Source organism: Terrapene carolina, unplaced genomic scaffold (assembly GCF_002925995.2).
Source record: "Terrapene carolina triunguis isolate 2854851 unplaced genomic scaffold, T_m_triunguis-2.0 Scaffold96, whole genome shotgun sequence".
NCBI classification, from domain to species: Eukaryota; Metazoa; Chordata; order Testudines; family Emydidae; genus Terrapene; species Terrapene triunguis.
In genome coordinates, this window is record NW_020664447.1 from 57,697,404 (window position 1) to 57,717,356 (window position 19,953).

At 37.9% G+C, this 19,953-nt stretch overlaps 1 protein-coding gene across 3 annotated transcripts in view; it reads right to left on the bottom strand.

Moving 5' to 3' along the window:
- Positions 1–19,953, bottom strand: part of SLC25A21 (solute carrier family 25 member 21) — a 157,177-nt gene that overhangs the window by 83,599 nt on the left and 53,625 nt on the right. For 2 of the 3 annotated variants that reach the window (XM_029911510.1, XM_029911509.1), the window contains exon 3: positions 4,267–4,350. In XM_029911510.1, coding sequence (XP_029767370.1) covers positions 4,267–4,350 — 84 coding nt within the window. Of the gene's footprint in view, positions 1–4,266; positions 4,351–5,731; positions 5,796–19,953 lie in introns of those variants that run through there. The other variant, XM_029911511.1, reaches the window with a different exon arrangement.

The following is a 19,953-nucleotide window of genomic DNA, read 5'->3' on the forward strand; positions in this document are numbered from 1 at the left end:
GTCTCTTCCCCCCTTAAGCTGGTACTCATGGATAGATGACTGTCACCATGTGACCTCCTGCCTCCCTCCATGCCCCTGGAAAAACTGAGTAATTACTTTACAGTTCATTAATTACTATAAAGAGCCTCTGTCACAGGGCAGTACATTTATTTTTTGTACATGCTGCTGCTTCAGTTACTTTTTCGTACTCTATAAATTTGCTCCCTCCATATCCTCTTCCATACGTCAGTGCCATAGAACAACTCATAGTATTCATTGTCATCCCTCAGAAATAGCTTCTTCTTTGTGGCACTTAAACTGTTACTTCTTCTGATCTGTCTACATTAGGGGTTTTTTGCACTAGTATATGTCCAGTGCAAAAATCCCTAATGGAGACAGACTAGTAGACTAATAGTTGAACAGAGCTGTGTGAATAAATGATTTTTTTTGGTTTGTTGGCAACCCTCCCATTCCCCTCTCCCCCAAATCATTTTAGGTTGACTCAACAGGAAAACATTTCAAAATTTCCAACAAACCGAAAAGTCAAGAACATTTTTGTTTCAGATCAAATGAAATGTTTTGTTTGACCCTATGAGTCTGAGCTTTAACTTAAAAAAAAAACTGAAAGAAATTAAGAAACACAAAAATCATTGTTTTGATTTTTCTCATAATCTTATTTTATCATTTTTAGATTTTTTTTAATGAAACAATGTTTCAGGCAACCTGAGTCTGAATTTTTCACAAAAAAAAAGTGTCAGCTGAAAAAATTCACCCAGTTCTACTGTTGAAGACTCAGGATGAAATCTTAATTCAACTGAAGTCAGTGGTAAAACCCCTTGTGTGTCTAATCATGTAAGATGGGACAAAGGCACCGAGGGGCAGACTTTATGTCTTTGAGTCTTCAATGCCATTTTAAGGCCTGTCTACATTAGAGATATTTGTACTTCAGCTACAACACGACCATAAGTCGAAACAGTTTAAGTTTTCCAAGGTAGCAACTCTTTGTGAGGAACAGCGCCGAACAATACCAGTTGTTCTATGACACAGCAGAGGAATTACAAAATAACACCTCCAACCTTACCAGGGAATACTAGAAGGGAAACACAAAATGTCCTTTTTCAAGCAAACAATAGGTTGACAAGAACACATGCATGCTTGATGTTGGATGAAAGAAGCCCACACTATAGAAAGTGTTCCATCCCTGTAAAACAATAAATCCCACAATCTTGCCTGGGTCATTTTCAGCTTTTATTAGCTTCTTTAAGGTCAAAAGAAGAATCAGGTGAAATTCATAAAGAAATTTCACTTTTCTGCCTCTGAAAATCACCTTTTGTTTCTGCCAAAATATTAGAGATGAATGTAATCAGTGTTTCACTGATGGCAAGAATTTCTCTCATAGTTTTAGCTGGAACCCACTAGAAACTCCATGCAACGCACTGGTAGATTATAATCTTAATTTAGAATCTTTCCCTGTACAGTACTCATCCTCTACTTCTGCCGACAGGTTTGAACATTAACACTTGAAAACATCAGAAATATTCTGCTCTGACTCCAGATTGAGGTCAACACACTTTCAAAATTAGAAAAATTCTCCACATTTCCTTCCTGTTAATACCACAGAACTCAGATCCCTAATCAGTTCTCTTGAGATAATGCCACTATCAAGGTTTTCCCTTATTGTTTGTTATCAGTTAAGCCCATCAAAGGACATGCAACAAAGAAGAAAACGCTTGGTAGCAAAAGGCTATGGGAGCCGTATTAGGGCCAGCAATGCCCCTCTGCCATGTACATTGGCCAAACCGGACAGTCTCTACGCAAAAGAATTAATGGACACAAATCTGACATCAGGAATCATAATACTCAAAAACCAGTGGGAGAACACTTTAACCTGTCTGGCCATTCAATGACAGACCTGCGGGTGGCTTTCTTAAAACAGAAAAACTTCAAAAACAGACTCCAACGAGAGACTGCTGAGCTGGAATTGATATGCAAACTAGACACAATCAACTCAGGATTAAATAAAGATTGGGAATGGCTGAGCCATTACAAACATTGAATCTATCTCCCCTTGTAAGTATTTTCACACTTGCTTCTTATCAAACTGTCTGTACTGAGCTATCTTGATTATCACTTCAAAAGTTTTTTTTCTCTTACTTAATTGGCCTCTCAGAGTTGGTAAGACAACTTCCACCTGTTCATGCTCTCTGTATGTGTGTATATATATCTCCTCAATATATGTTTCACTCTATATGCATCCGAAGAAGTGGGTTGTAGCCCACGAAAGCTTCTGCTCTAATAAATTTGTTAGTCTCTAAGGTGCCACAAGTACTCCTGTTCTTTTTGCGTATTAGGGATGTAAGTGTTACGGTCAGTTATCTGTGATGTTGCTGATGGGAGAAGACTAGGAGCAGATCCATTTTGCAGGTTATTGTCCTTCTATTTCATATCAGGACCTAGAGATTTTGTAAAGTTGTTTTTGAAGGCAAGCTGCATCACAGCTATGGTATATAATCTGACTGAGGTAATTTACCACACATTTCCTTGCAAATGGCAATAATATCAGCATTAACTGAGTCGTATTAATGGGATAAGTAGTCTTTGTGTCTTTGAGAAATGATTGAAAAGTACAATATTTATGTGACGAAAACTCCTCAACAACAAACATGTCTGAGTCTTACTGCTGAAGAGAAACTCCACAAAGATATATATAAAAAACCTCATTCTAAAGAATATTAAAAAGGGCTGTTTACTTGAAATTTATGGTAGGTTATAAATCTGAGGGGAAAAGTCTACCTTTTTAATGTAACTTAATTGAAATGAAAATTATTTGTTCCTTTTCCTAATAAAAATAGAACAGGGTGAAGGATTTGTACCTCCAATAGTATATTCAAGTTCATGTTGTCTCTATTACTTTACACCCCTGGATTGGACAAAACTACCCAATGATAGAAGATTTAAAAAAAAGGCTCAAAAATTGGCTAAATAGGAAATATTCTATTCACTTAATCCCTGAACCTCCAGAGATTCACACACATGCTTAATTTTACACACTGTGAGTTGTCCCACTAAAATCAAGAAAGACTTCCATTGACTTCAGTAGGCTTTGGATCAGACCCAAAAGACATCAAGCCTCCAGTCCTGCATTCATATCACACTCAAATGCCCATTGAATTCAAAATACTGAATTACTGGTGATTTATACCTGATTTATACTTTTTTAAAACAACTAGATGAAGGAATTATACATTATTCATTTTCCTTTCAGAAGGGATAAAGAATAACACCCACACAAATCAGAAAAAACAGAAATCCTGTTATTTTTTGCAAACTCTTGTATGCTTTTTAAAATGTCATATGCCTTATAGGTGTGATGCACAGTAGTTCTTCAACAGGAATCAAAAAGTAACTTAAAGCAACATAATCACTGCAGAGGGATTTGCAGTCTTCTATGTCACAAACTTAATGGAAACATTTGTAAAGATTTCTTTACTCAGGAATTGAAAACAACTAGTTCTGCTACTCTGTACTTACGTAAAAGCACAATTCTATTTCATCCATAGTAAAGTCAAGTATTGAAAATCCATACATTGTAAAATCAGATTTCTATTGTATTTTCAAAAGTTCTTGGGGGTAAGCCGGCAAGCTGTATAAAACTGGGATTTGGCTAATTTGAGTCCCCTCTATTATAGGCGAGCATCAATCATGCAGAGGTCCTGTGGCTAATGTACTTAACTTTAAACTTGTGAGTAATCCCACTGAACTCACTGGCATCAGTGAGACTGCTCATGTATTTAAAGTTAAGCACATGCTTAAGTGATCTGTTGGATCAGGGGGGAGGAGCCCTAGAGAAGATCTTAGATGCTCCACAGAACCGAGAAGCTGCTCCTGTGGAGCATTAGTTAGGGCAACTGCTGGCTATCCACCTTGGCTAACTTGAAATGCCAGTTAATCAGAGTTCAGAAATTGGTGCTGCACTGGATTGGTGTTATTATATATTAAATAGAGAGGATTTTAATGGCATAGATTCTAGGCCAAATCAGTCACACCTGTATTACACTATTGAATTCAATGAGTCCATACTGGTGTAACAAAGAGCATAATTAAGCATCCTGCATCTAAATGATGTGTAAAACATTTCAGATTGTGTTTATTATGTCAAATAAAATGTTTGCCAAATTCTGAACACAGGAGAAAGGGTTAATTTGAAAGCAGTGTTCTAATGTCTGGAAAGCTGGGTGATTAGAAACAGTCACATAAAATTGACAAATATAACATATGTATTCTTACCCTTCAGTCCGGAAAATAGTCCTAAAACTGTCCCCCAAGCTCTTGTAACTGGTTGGATCAGTTTTCCCTCTTTGAATTTGGAACCTAAAAAATACAATTTATAACAGCATGTGAAGTTAAGGATTTTAAAAGCCACTTTCGGCTTTCCAATTTCTATATAAAAGGGATTTTAAGGTTTATTGATATATCTTATTCATTATTATAGACTGTTCCTGATATTTATTCTTATTAACACTACTTTCATAGGAGTTATTAAACAAAGGAGAAATACAGCTTTAAAAGTAACTTTTTCATAGTTCATAGTACTCAGATAGCCAGCACTTTTACAATTTACTCCTCTTTCTTGTTGTGTAAAAAATAAACTGCTAATCATGGGCTTGATCCAAAGTCCATGGAAGTTCATAGGAGTCTTTCAATGGTCTTTGAATCAGACCCTGTTTTCAGAAATCTGAAGTAGCATATTGTAATGTGTTTTACCACTGTGAAATGAACCTACCGTACAATTTCTTATTTTTAGTGTCTGATCCAACTCCAATTAAAATCATCAGGAGATTCTATTGGAAGTTAGATCAGGCTCCTAATAGTCACTTTTGGACATTTATCACAGAGGTGAACAATATAAAATGCAGCTATCAATATTTTAATGAAGTCACCTTTCTTCTGCTCATATTTTGACACATAATGCAGAGATTTTCAGCAGCGGGCTGACAATACTTGCAGCACATCAGCCTTAAGAATAACAACAAGATTAGGATTTAAGACTGCAAACATATATGCCAATATTTACAAGTTCTCGATAAAGGTGGTCAGCATAGCTCACTGTGTTAATCTACTGAGTGCTCCAAATGGGGTTACACCCACTTCTCAAAGCTGCCAATAGAGAAAAGGAAAAAGACGCTAGAGTATACATTTCCCATCCCCCCCACCCTTTGTTTTAAAAGTGTGTATGCGGGATGGGGGTTGGGGGGGGGGGGCTCATAATGACATCTTTTTCCAGTTTGAGCCTTGGATATAATGTGCTTTTGTTCACAGTTTGATTACACTTAGAAGTCTTTGGCTACATCCTACACAATAAGGGGACTTTGTAGAGAAAGTTATCATCTAAAACCAAAATGTGCACTCTTTCATAATATCTCATTTTTAAAACTGTAGAGCTGCAAAGATGCTCACTTGAGTAGCCTAGCCAAGTTCCACATCAAGGGAACTTCAAACAGAGTTGGAAGAACATAATTTCTTGTTAGATTTTTTCAATTACTATCCAGTATAAAACAACACAGACACAAATGTTAGTAATCTCAGTTCAGAATAGCATTGTGTGAGGCAATCTACAGACTGCCATTATAACTCATGTAACATCAACCCTGTGCATTAAATAATGCCTGCTTCAAAGAATCATCCAGACATTAATTATTAGAATCAAATACTGCTGCAAGTCCTAAGCAAAAGACAAAACAAGCACATTTACCTTTTTACTTATGTTCTTCACACATAGTATACATTAGTGTTTTAGATAGGTACCGGATCTTCAGTGCTCCAACATACAAATATGGCTTCTTATTCTGATTAGACACCATCAGATTCAAATAATAGTACAATTTTAGTTAAATGATATTAAATAGCAATTTTCTCTTCCATCTTAACTGGATTCAGCAGGATCAAAAACGGTTTTTACATTTCAGCAAAAGGCATTCTTAGTTTTGCCTATCAGTGTTTCCTAAGCTGTTTGCACTAACAAATCTAAGCATTTTCTTCACTCTGGGAGACAAATTTCCAGTGATGTAATATAATTCTTTGGGCAATTATGAAGGCAAACCCACACCTCTTTTGAATGCATTTAGAAGGAAACGTTGGATCGCTCCATAGTCCTAAGAAAAGCAGTTCAGGCACATGTGGGATCTCCATCTGAGGTAACCTCTTTTATTAGTGAGAGAACTTGCTGCCAAGTTGGCAAAGTAGAGACTGCTGTTCTAGAGGTTTACACTCATATGAGAGTTGATGCATAACATTTTGTCTGAAAAGAACCCTTGGGAAGGTTAATAGCTGAAAATGCCTCAATGGCATCGCACAAAGTCCAACAGTAATAACAGCAACGGAATGTTGTAAGTTGTTACATTATACTAGCCAAGAAATCAAGACTGAAAAAAAAAATCTTAGCACACACAGACATGTAGGATTTATACTAATGTTTGTTTTATACTAAATGTATGTTTAAGCCTTGATCATTTATACCTCAAAGTTTAAATTCAAAAGTGATGGGCTCCATTTGTTGTAAAAAGAAACCTTTTAAAAATTCACTAATAATTGAAAGAAATTGTAGACTAGTATTTACATAGAAAGACAGTCCTAAAGGATAAAACTTTTTTCAAAAGTTTTAAGACTTTCGTCCTAAGCAGAAATTTAGAATAAAGGTGATTGTTTCTAAAATACTCTGGGAAAAACTTAGGCCCCTATCCTGTAAATACTTATGCATGTGCTACCTGTACACATACAAATTATTCAACAAGACTACTCATGTGCATAAATTTAAGCACATGCATAAGTATTTGCTGGATTGGGGCCTTAATCCTGGGCTACCCCAATAGAGATAATATATCTTAAAATTATTTTACTTTAGCTTTATCCTATAGCCACATACAACTGTACTGTATATTTCTTAATACTTAATATTTCTGCTCGTAAAATGAAGAGACAGAATGAGCATTTTAATAAAATAATAGTTAATTTATTTGTATCAGTTTATGGGATAAAAGGATAACTTCTTACTAAAAATGTTCAATACTATTTTTTACATTTATTTCAATTTCTTTTTTAAAGGGAGAGAAGATCTTAGTATTAAGCGAGTCCATTTGTAACACTGACACAAACAACATATTCCTTCCTTTAGGGTTTTTGGATCCATTCCTTCCCTAGTAAATCTTTTTAATAGCTTTAACAGCAATCCTAAAATACATGCCAATTATGTGCTCTAATCTAGATCTGTGAACTGGGTTATTTGATTTGGAATTGCTTGCCTCAATAAAAGAAGGTTTAACTTTTTAATGGACTAGCTAACTGATCACCCGTACTTGTTATAAGGAGCTAGAGGAAGAACTGACAAGATGTTTATTTGTTTTGCTGGGGGGAGGAGCAGCAGCAGCCACAGCAGCACCCTGTAGTAGTACTAGTAATAATAAAGAAGGGTGAAAGCATTCACTTCAAAAACAACCTGGTCTGTTTTAAATTATTGACTAGGGGATTGAGTACAACCTGGAGATACACAATGGTTTTTTTTCTGCTTCAAATCTATTTCTCTCTGAAAACAGTATTAACCAAATGCTCATATTCAAGTGAATTTCTTGCATTTTTGAAAGCAGGAGGACTGTGTCTTATACATTATTGGCCTTGTGAGAATTACAGAAGCTAACCCGCCTGACTAAATAGAAAGCATCACGCATTTCTGGTCTGGTTAAGATTCTGAAGTCTAAGAAGCAAAACCTGCAACTAAACATTTTTCAGAGACAGAGTGAAAGGACACTAACAAGATAAGGCCACAGTCCTGTTCTAGGGCTCCACATGGGCACCTGGATCTGCCCAGGCAGAGCCCTTTGAAGCACCAGGGCTTAAGAGTGCATTAACAACGTTGCCACACAACAAGAAGCAATAGACAGTGGATACTGCAACAAGGTGCAAGTTTATTGAACGTATCATTAGAAAAAGGTTCAAACAATTGACATTTTCCTCAACTGTAACCTCTTCTCCACCAGCTTTGCTAATTCTCCAGTCTGTTCAAAATGCTGCAGCAATAATTATCTCCCTCTCCCTCCCAATTTTACCACAAGACTTCCTGATGTTTGTAAGAGGAGGCAGTAGCCACTGTCCTCAATCCATCCCAGAAGATTACAAAAACGGAGAGATTCCCAAGCTAGCTGAGGACAAGAGCCTGAAAACGGAGAGGAAAGGATGGGTCCAAGAAGGGTTATGGTTTCAGGTGGAAGCCATGTAAAAATGGCCATTTTAAATGCTTTTCTTTTTGAGATTTTTGGTGTTTATTCAAAACCTAAACTCCAAGCTGTAAACCTCTGTGATCCAAAATCAAAGAAGCTACAATTAAATGACTCACATTTGTGCAGCTGTACAACTGCCATTTGTAGGACAAATAATCCCAGGTCCTTCTCACTGTGACATCATGAAAGGGGTAATCTATATGGACAGAAACTGCCCTGGAATGACTCCTCTAATGTGTAAGGCACAAATAAACTCCTCTTCAACATGAAGGATGCTCGTTTTCTTTTGCCATCTCTGTCAGCCATTTCCCATTAATAATCATTATATAATTCAATTAAGCAGTTTCTGTGCAATACCCTCTTACATAGGGTGATCATATGTCCCTAAAAATCACACATTTGTTTCCACGGTCTGTCCCACTGTCCTTGCTGGTTTTACAAAATCCAGTGTTTTCTCCCAGTTTTTGTTCCCATGATGCTTCCCAGTGACTCCTCCCTCTGCAAAAGTCCGCAAGCCAGTCTTATCCTGCATGCAGTGAAATCCACAGGATGGTGGGGAATAGGGTGACCAGATTACATGAACAAAATATTGGGACACATGGGGGGGGCAGGTCCGGAGCGCCGCCGAAGCAAAAAAAAAAAAAAAAGAAAAGCCCCGAGCCAGAATATCGGGACAAATGACGTCCTGACCATACACCCATCGGGACGTGGGACAAAAGACTGAATATCGGGACGGTCCCGATTTTATCGGGACATCTGGTCACCCTAGTGGGGAAAGAGAGGCTGAGGTGTTACTTGGCTGAGGAGAAGAGATAGCTTGTATTCTCTCCCTCCTACAAGTTGTCAATTCTACTATCCCTCACCAAGATAGTCTTCTGGGTGCCTGACAGCATAGGTACCTTAGTTTTTTTTTTTGCTTTCAAAGTCTGTTCACCCAGCTCTTACTAACTCTCCCCCATTTGATGCCAAGTGCTACGTAAGGCTTTCTGTAGCGGGGTGGTCACCCACTCCGGCCCTGAAAGGGTTACAGCCAGCCCTGGGAGAGGACTGGGGCTGCGAGCCAAAGACTAGGCTGATGGGGAAGGCAGCCACAGCTGGGGCCATGCCCCAATCAGGCCACAGCTGCCCCTATAAAAGGCTGTGGGCCAGGAGCTCAGGCAGTCTCTCTCTAGCTGTGGAGAGAGACGGGCCTGGCTGCTTGGGACCTCAGCAGGGTACCTAGAGTGGAGCAGTGCGGGAGAAAGGCCAGAGGAGCTGGGGAGCTCCAGGCTGGAAATCCCCCAGGCCGCAGGCCTTGGTAAAGGCCGGGAAGGATACTAGGGTTGCGGAGGTGCAGCCCAGGGTAGGCAAAGGCAGCAGGTCCAACCCCCCCTTGCCGATGATGAGTGGTATAGACTGCAGTCTGCCCCACTGAGCAGGGGCTAGATGGTGACTGGCAGTAGCCACTGAGCCAAGGTGGGGGTAGAGGGTTGGGGGTTCCCCTGGGTGTGGAGACCCAGAGAGTGGGGATACTGCCAGGGGGCAACACCCAAGGTAAAGGGGCACTAGGGTCCGGGAGGGACATGGGGGCCTGAGGCAAGCGGGATACCGGCTGGCAGAGGGTGCTCCAGGGCTGGAAAAGTAATTCCCTGGATGACCAGCAGGAGGTGCCGTGCCGGTGAGTCGCCGCATCGCTACACTTTCTCATAGCCTCATGGACTTTAAGGAGAGAAAGAACCATCATGATCATCTAATATGACTTCCTTGCACATTTCAAGTGACAAAACCTCACCCACCCACTCTTGTAATAGACCTGTAACCTCCAGCTGAGCTACTGAAGTCTCAAAACATGATTTAAAGACTTCAGGTTATAGAGAATCCATCATTTACACTAGTTGAAACCTGCAAGTGACTCATGTCCCATGCTGCAAAGGAAGGTGAACCCTCCCTCCCCCAGGGTCTCTGCCAATTTGATCCGGGGGAAAATTCCTTCCGGATGCCAAATATGGCAATCAGTTAGACCCTGAGCATGTGGGCAAGACCCACCATCCAGACATCTGGGAAAGAATTATCTGTAGAAACTCAGCACCCTCTCCATCTAGTGCCACATCGCCGGCTGTTGGAGATATTTGTCACAAGCTTTTCAATCCACGTTAAAATTGCTATAATTTCCTTATAATCAAAAAGGGGTAAATCAGTACTTGATATCTGTATTTAAATATACTGTCAGCAACCAAACCTAGTCCACACAGCACAGATTCATGGGGTCAATACTGGCTCCATTAAACTCAATAGAAGTTTTGCCCATTGTCTTCAATGAGACCAGAATTTCACCCATGAATTCCAGAGATTCTTGGTGCTCAGTATTGTGCTGCCAATATACCAGTTCTGCTGCTGAGTAGATCAGAGGGAAAGAAAAATGTGTGCTTTCTCTCTCTCAAGAAAAAATAGCATTTGGACCATATTCATGATCTTTGTTAATAAGTGAGTCTTCTGTCTCGCCTTTAACTTACACACCCTTATTACGTCTAACTGAGATGACAGCTGCACCATGCAATTTTAAGATGTAAATCAAATCCTTGATATTTCCTTCCCTGATTGCAAGGTAGTGAAAGCATTTATATGCATAATGTAAATATATAACTTTGGGTACTTAGTCAATTTAGATGATATTACTGCTGGATGAAAAATTATTTGGCATAGTAACAAAAGCAAATTAAATCTTCTGGGCAATGTAAATTCTAAAAAAGCTTTTAAACTTGTATAGCTTTCTGAAATGTAAGGTCAACAACTAGAACTTATACTTTAATTAATTTCCTGTGATTCCAGACGTACCTAATTGCAGTTGCTCCTATAAGCATAACTAGATTTGAAAATGGATAATCTGAGGCTATATTTTTAGCAGTTTACATGCTTAAATTCAACTATAACTGGATCACAATTTAAATAGCTATCAAATTTGTTAACTTAAACATTTACTCTGGTGCCATTTGTTAGTGCTGTATATGGATGCAGATTTGCACAGCTACTATACATGCTGCATATGGCATTACTAGTGCTTAAATTTCATGTGAAACCTGATATTATAAAATGGACCTTGATAAGGTAGTTTATTCTACTATTTGGCACAAGTTCTTCAGGTTGTTTATATTACTTATGGAATAATAACTAAATTGAGAGTATAATTCTGCCGTTTATTTTAACAGTAAATCCTTCAATTCACACAAGCTGTTGAACAAATGAACATTACATTTCAGAACAAAAACCTAATTATTTTAAGCCATAGATATAAATTATGCCAATATATGCGGTTATATTTTAAGTATTATAGTACTGCAATGATGATATTTTAAGTACAAGGCCATAAAGAAACATAGCAGAACAGTAACATTATAGAAACAGGCAAAGGGCAGAATTTTTTTTAAAACCATATTGCATTTTAGACCTAGCTTTACTTTTGACTCTCTACAGAGCTATCTCAGTTTTCTCTACTGTAAATTACTTGCTTCACAAATGATAAATTATTAGTACAGATAGACAAATACTGCAAAAAAGTGTATTCCAACATTCATTTGAATAAAAACTTCATTTACTTTGATTGGATTCATAATCCCTCTTATTTACTTTCTGTGACATTTGGAGGAGCAAATATTTGTTTGTGGAAAGGCAAATTTTTTGTTATGTACACAAATATGTATTCGTATGAGTATTCACAATGGACATACTTGTATAGCTATCTTGAAAGCTCTATGTGGGTTTGGGAATCACCTAATTTGGAAGATGAATTCTATGCAGATTAGGTGACCAATCACAGAGTGTGAATAGCAAATTACAAATACAGTAGTGAATACTCGTAGTAGAGTTCACAACCAATCCACAGACGGAAGTATTTCTTGTCAATGAATAATTTAAAAAATGAACAAATGCTTAAAAAGCAAAGTGGGTTCAGAGATAAATTAACTCCTATTTCAGTCTAATAATCTGTAGTTCCCTGTGAATAGTTCACCCAGTTCCAGTCATGAGAGTGAAATTACAGAACATTTTCTTTATGCTAAACAAGTTGATCCCACTTCATTGTAACCTTTTTGTATTATTACACTTCTTGGAGCTTTTGTCTCACATCAGTTGCTCAGCAGTTTGAGTAGTATTGCATGGTAACTATCACCAACTGGTGTGCATGTGTTTTTTATCTGGGCAGGGAGGAGGTATGCGAAGATATGTACTAGGGGAAAGGCCAGTGAGATGAAGGAAAAGTAGCAGTCATATTCTTGGGTAAAGGATATTGTAAAAGTTAGGTGAGTTACAAACAACTTAAAAGAGAGAACTGCCCCATATGGTGTTCAGGGTAGATGGGAGGATAGAAGAGGTTAGGCTGGGGAGTAGCAGCAGACTTAATGCTTTTGTTTTTTCCTTTGCTTTGAACAGCCAGCTAGGACTGGTAGTAACTACATGACCTGGCAAAAAGATTTATAAATCTAAGTCACAACACCCAGCCCCAGTTCAGATCTTCTCATGTTCAATAAAAAATAGACAGTGATAGGTGGCATGGATCTGGCAGAATTCTGGATGGTAAAAAATGGAGGAAGGGGCAGGAGGATTGCCTCAGACCTATCAGGAGTGGAAGGATTCTTCCTGGAAAACAGGAAGGGTGATCTAATTAAAGCCCAGGACTGGGACTCAAGAGGTTCTATTCCCGCCTCTGCCATGGACTTCCTGTGTAGCCTCAGGCAAGCCAATCAATGTGTCTTGATTTACCTATTTGCAAAGCACACATAATGCTTTCTTTCTACACAGGAGTGTATTGTGGCCTGATAAGTACTCTGAGAGACCCATATGGAAGGTACTAGAGACATGTAAAGTAGAAATGCAAACAATACAAGTAAACAATTGCCATTATTACATTCTCTTGCTGGGACCTGAGTGAAACACACAGTGGTCAGTCCCAATGCAGAAAACAAGTTAAGAGGCTGAAGAAGAAGAAAAAGAAGAAGACCCAGTTCCTGTAAAGTGGCAAAAATTTAACAATATATCAGGATAAAACCAAGCACAATTAGGTCTCCTCCGAAGTAACAAAAAAAGATTTAGAACTTGTATTCTATTACTAGAGCATTCTGTAGAGGCTTGATATACCATCAGGCCTATTGTGTATTGTAAGTTTTGCATATACATGCTTGAATATGTGCCTGCATATTCAAGGAAAAGAACATCTTAAGACATCTGAATCTGCCCTGGAATGTGTGTGGAGTTAGTCAAACCACAAACTTTGTCTCAGATTTCAAAATAAGGGCACAGAGATTCCTCTTTTATTTTCAGACTGTAAGAGAATTGTGAAATCAATGCCCAACAGTCACTGTGCATGGTGTTCGTCAATAAAGGAGGCAGCTTCTTGTATTGTTGTATATTGCACAGGAATTTTTAGCTTTATGGCTGAGTGGGAGTGCTCCATCAGTAAACTACTCATCACTAGGACAGATGTACTAGCTCAAAGGCAACATAATAACCAGCCCAAACATTCTCCCATCCTACATCTAAATTCATGGATAAGAAGACCACCTACAACCCACGATTCAGTTCCCCCCAAACCCATGTCCCATTCCAGTCCCAATCCATTGCTGCTCCTTCCCCACACATTTACATGATAGCCTACTTGGTTGGACTCCACTGCACTTAGTGCTCTCTGGCTATTTGCACCCTACCTCTGATGGAAATAGAGTAGGAGTAGGGCAGGGGAGAGAAATGGATTGCCCGGTGAATGAGAAAACAAGAGGGGGAGAGCTTTCTACAACTGAATAAGCAGCATTTTTTAAAATACAAACTAGCCATCCAAACATTTTGTAATTTGCCCTTTACTAGTGAAGATGCTTCAAATAATGAAGGAGGAAGACAAAGCAAGTAAAACAATTAGAAAGTGATTTTTCTTTGCATTGTCCGCAATATGTCAACGCAAGAAAAAAAATGTAGGTGAAGCCAGACAGCACTCATACCTGACAAGGGAGAAAAATATACTTGTGCTTAACACACTGGAAGAAACATTCAAGGACACCTCATTCTTCGGTAAAGACTGTCCCCATAGTGCTACTAAGATTGAGTGCAGTTTAAGTTATTAGAGCTTCCAAGGTCTGGCTCTAACTTGTGCATACAATTTAAAAAAAAATATTTTGTCTGAGAGAAATTTATCCCTGTGCAGAGAAGCAGAAAAGGCCTCTGCACCACCAAACTCCTTTTCTGAAGTTTTAAGTGGTTCAGCGGTGCTTTGAGTTGGCTCTCTGCATAGGGGTGAATTTCACCCTTTGTAATTAGGTGCAATAATCTTATTCAGGAAGGTTCCTCATCCCTTTTATATTCCCCATTCCTTTTAAAAACACCTTTCTTTTATTCTTTGTGTTCCAGCTGAGAAGTCTACTAGTCAGTGAAAAATCCAGTTGGGAGAAGGAAACCAGCACTAACATTTCTTGTCCAAATTATGATAAATCAGATCAATTACTTTGCTCTTGTTCCTTCCCAGTTGAAGGGCCGTGAGGAGACACCTGTTACAAACAAATCTGCTGACAACCTGAGATAGGTGAGGAGCAGAATCCATTATGAAGTTCTCTTGGGCAACCTCATGGTAATTTCAGTTATTTTATTTACTGCTCCAATACTATATGGATAAAGGCTCTAAAAATACCTCAGATACAAAGATAAATTTACAAATCCAAGTCTTCTCCTAGATGTTACCCTAGCATAACCCTGATTCATTAAAATACAAAACAACAATATGAGATCACCGGGAGACAAAAAAGTGCAGTGACCTTTTATTAGGAGTGAAGCTCTGAGGAATTATTAAGTCTTTTTTCTCCACACACTAACGTGACTTCTCCTTTATGTTGCACAATGCAAGTCAAAACATATGGTAGCTAAAAAGGTAGAACCAAGAACTTTGTTCAAAAAAATAATTACAAGGCACTTAGAATATTTGGCAAAAACAGAGATGCATGAATTAAACCTGCCCGGGAGCAGGCCTAACTTGCCCATGGAACAGTTCCATGGAAATGTGCTACAGTAATTATGCTGATGGTTAACAAAAAAAATAATTATAGCAGTCTCACCGGTTCATGACACTCAAATATTTTATCATCTTCCTGAGAAAGAAATACAGCACAACCCTGATTCAAACCATACATGTTTTTAATAATCTAATTCAGGAACTGTGTTTTTCAAAACTAAATAATTCAAAGTTACCACTATTTTATTCCACATCAAAAATGGGTCAGAAAAATATCAAGCAAGCTGCTAGCTATGCTGTTGTGCAAGTACATTTTTAATTTTGAGGAATGAAATGAGAACATTGCTCAGTACTCAGTCAGTGCTGGTTATACAGTAGAAAAGATACCATATTACAATCTTGAACCTGCATGCAAAGCAAAGAATCTACTGATTTTGATGAAGAATAGAACTATTGCTTATTTCCAAGTTCAGTATTACACTTACAAAGAAAAGCTAACCTCTTATGCTAATTTCCTTCTTTGCAAAGAAAAACATTTAGAATAATGAACAGAGGTGGTATCAGCACCATCAAAATGAAGTATCAGAGGGGTAGCTGTGTTAGTCTGGATCTGTAAAAAGCAACAGAGAGTCCTGTGGCACCTTTAAGACTAACAGATGTATTGGAGCATAAGCTTTCGTGGGTGAATACCCACTTCATCAGAACTCGCAGATTTATAGATCCTAGCTGCAAATGTATTGTCTTATATGACAGAGAGAAATCATGCATACAAATTGTACATCAAAGTTGTGAAATGGGCTACAAATGCAATAAAATATAAGGTATTCAAAAGTTTAACAAATGGAGTTCCTCACCTGGGGTACCATTTGGTCTAGGGTTGGCCCTGAGCGCAGAACACAGCTCTGCCTGCCTCCTGAGGTGGGAGAGGTCAGCATGAATACATAATGTGCTTGGGATTCTATATTGGTGTCCTATATGCATCTGGGTGCAATTTAAGATGTTGGGGATGATCTTTAATGCCCTGAATGGTCTGAGATGTGGATACTTGAGAGACTGCAGACAGAGGTTAGGGATCTATTTCAGGAGTAGGTGAGGTTCTGTGGCCTGCAATGTGAAGGAAGTCAGATTGTATGATCACAATGGTCCCTTCTGACCTTGAAGTTTATGAGTCATGGCAGGTAAGATCAAGTGGGAAGCACGTATTGTAAGAACCCTAGCCGTATTGGACCCAGGACATGAGAGAGATAAGGTAGCTGAGGTAATATATTTTATTGGACCAACTTCTGTTGGCCAAAGAGATAAGCTTTCAAGCTGCACAGTGCTCTTCTTCAGGTCTTTACTAACCTAAAGATTATGTTGAGAATTTTGGTTGCCTCAATCAATCAATCAATAAAATCAAAGCTATCCTCAGTTATTTTGAAAAGCCTGCTACCAACAAAGGCTGGTCTACTTGTAGGTTTCTAAAATAAAGCATGCCTTTGATGAACCACTAGAATGCTGAGAAGTTATTCTAGAGTTCATACTGCTAATTATTTGCTAGTACATTCAAGCAGGAGATTCACTATGAAATGATCTCTAATATTAGATCAGTCAAAATATTAAATTAGTAAATCCTAATTAAGTTTTATATCCAGCAAGGAAAGGTTTCAGATTTATTTTAATTCTTACAAAAAGGGCTATGTATTTCTGAATCTTTTTCTTTATGAGGTTTCAGTTTCCCTTTTGGTAATCACACATCACCTTTCCATCTGACCCGGATGACAGGAAAATGGCTGCTACTTTATGGTTTTCTGGCAAGAGATTTTTTAAACTGCTATTGAATGAGAAATTAAGATCCCTTTTCAGTTTTCATTAATATTCTGAGTTCTTTTGTGAGATCAACCCCTCTATTCCCTGGTGCATTACTATATTTTTTCATATTGTAACCAATTGGCAAAGAAAAAGTTGTACACCGCAACACAGCACACATTAAATTCACTCCCTACTGCCAATGTGGTATAGTCACCTGAAGATTTTTTTCCCCTGCAAAAGAAAGGAAATAAGTCAAGACATTTTAAAATATGAAAACAATATAAAATATGAATTGCATTTTAAGTGGAAAATTGCCAAGAGCAAGCTGCAGTAAGTAAAGTACTGTAAGTAATGTTAATTTGAGTATTCATCCCGCTTTCAACAGCTCTACTGAAAAATATATTTCAAAAGGGGGACAGTTTCGTTAAAGCAGCAGAGGGGATTTAGCCACATATTGAAATGAGTAGCTAAATCCCATGCACAGCTTCACATATCTTTACCTGTGTGTCTATTGTTATCAAGAGACAAACCATTTTAAGTGACATACAGTATTTTACATAACTTACACGTTGCCTAGAGTAATCATTTTTATATGAAGCTATTCACTCACTCCATAGAAAAATTACCTTTGTTTTTTATTATTAGCTGTAGATAGCTGAACTACCAAAGACACAATTAAAATAACATTATAACTCTGAAATGAATCCCCTAAAGCTAGGAAATTTAGCATTAAAGCCTGAAATTCTATTCTCACCCACCCAGCTGTGCACCAATATTACAGCTTATATGGTATTCATTATCAGTTTGTGCTTAGCAGCCCCTGCAATTCTTACCATACAGTAGGGCATAACAAGGCAAGTTAAGGGTAAAGTTTCAGGTGAAACTCTATGACTTTCTTTGCTTTGGTGAATTACTTTGGTCAAATTACTAACAATATCCAAACAGTTTTAAAGGTTCTCTTATATATAATTCTACTCTACCTTAAAAAAACCTCGAAAGGCATTTTATTAGAGCTGAAACAATAGATTGCCTGACTGATTTAGAATGGATAGATGTGTAGCCACATTTTAAGGGAATTTTTGATGCAACAGATTAAATTTTCTCCTACAAAGCCACTAAACAAACCTCTGGCATCATACATGATAATATCACATTAATCCATAGCATGAAGGTATTACAATGTTCATGTAGATGTGTACTAATAAATACAGTGGGGAAAGAGATACTGTGCCAGAGCAGTGGCCAGCTACTTTTAGACTTCAGTAGCCCTGCTTGTATTGAGCTTTTTCAAAATTTCCCTTCTTCTTCCCTCCACCCCCCCCCCCCAAAAAAAAAAAACACAGCTCAAGATAATCCAGTCCAGGTTGCACACTAATGGCCAGAAAATTGCAGTTTTAGTACCAAAAACTGTTTGAATCATAGTTGCTAAAAAGGTGTCAGGATATTATTTTTTCCACACACAGAACTTAAAAAACCTCACCTAAACGGATTTTTTTGTTATTTGTAAATATATTTTGAAAACTACCAAAGTTCAGCCTTTAATATTTTTTATGGCCAAGTTATAAACTCCTGAAAATAGGACTTAAATAGCGTAATGGAAACACTAACAGACCCCTGACAACAGCAGAGCTAGCCTGCACCTCTATAACACAACACACTTTCCCAGCTGAAAAAACTAGCCAGTTACCCAGGATAGTGCTGAAAAAGGAGCCCTGTTATTTTAGGAGAGACAGTTACTTGAGAATTGGCACAAAATGGTGAAAATTAAAAAAAAAGGTTTTTTCCCCCCAAGTCAACCTAACTACTCCATAAAGTAATGCACAAATCATTCATTATAATGAGTCATAACAATGATTTGTGATCTTCCAAGTTTTCATTTTATGCCCCTCTGTTTTTCCTTAAAGACAGGAGGAAAGACAAAGACTGGAAAGTTTGGGTCATATGGATCACGGCACCACTGCTATGTCTGGAATTTTCTTATAAATATCCTATTGCTCTGAGGTTCATAGGCCTGACTGAAACAGCAGGGACAATCTCATTTGTACTTTTATAGTTGTAGAGGGATTTGCAAGAGTTAACGCAATTTTCCATAATATTTCTTACTGACTCCAGGAATAAAAGGACAGTTCCCTTTGTAATCAGTATCTGAAACATTGTGAAACCTAAAGAAAAAAAGGACTTCTTTTAGGTTTAACAAGATTTTTCAAAGTGCTGATAATTTTAAAGGTACAAAGCAAGATAATTTTTGAAAAAGGGAAAGGATTACAGCCAAATGTTTGTGGGAAGCAGCCACTGCAGTATTCCGAGGGACATACTTTGCAACAGGTTTTACTGCCTCTTTGCAACTTTATGTCTTTTTTAAGATTTTTTTTTAAACACTGTTAAGTGACTGTTTCTAACCTCATGAAAATCTTCACATCAAAGAAACATCTTAAGGCTCCATTCACAATGGTTTTATACCTCTTTCACCCTCAAAAAACAAAATGTGTTATTTTAGCCATCAGCTGGAGTTGAGCACAATCTCCCCCTTTTTCAGATTCACAGAAGTCTTTTAAAACCACTTTGTTCGTGTTCTTCAGTCCTCTCCTGTGGGTAGCCCACACAAATATGGTTCACTCTTGTCAATTGTTTAGTCCCGTCCACGAAGAATATATATCTGCAAAGCTCATTCAGATGTTGGCATGTAACATTTGTGATGGACTAATGGTTTCTCCTGCTTTGGATCTTCATCACATTCAGTACTTGTACCATCAACCCAGTGGACCAAACCCTGTGGGGTCAAGTGGGTCAAACTATGGCAAACTGAAGCTTCACAGATAAAGCTTCAGTGATAGTAACTGATTATCTTAAAAAGACACATACTTATTTTAAAAGAGATATTTGAAAACTAAATATTTCTACTTGTTCCTACATGATTAGTAGGTATCATGCTATAGTAAGCTTGATTTT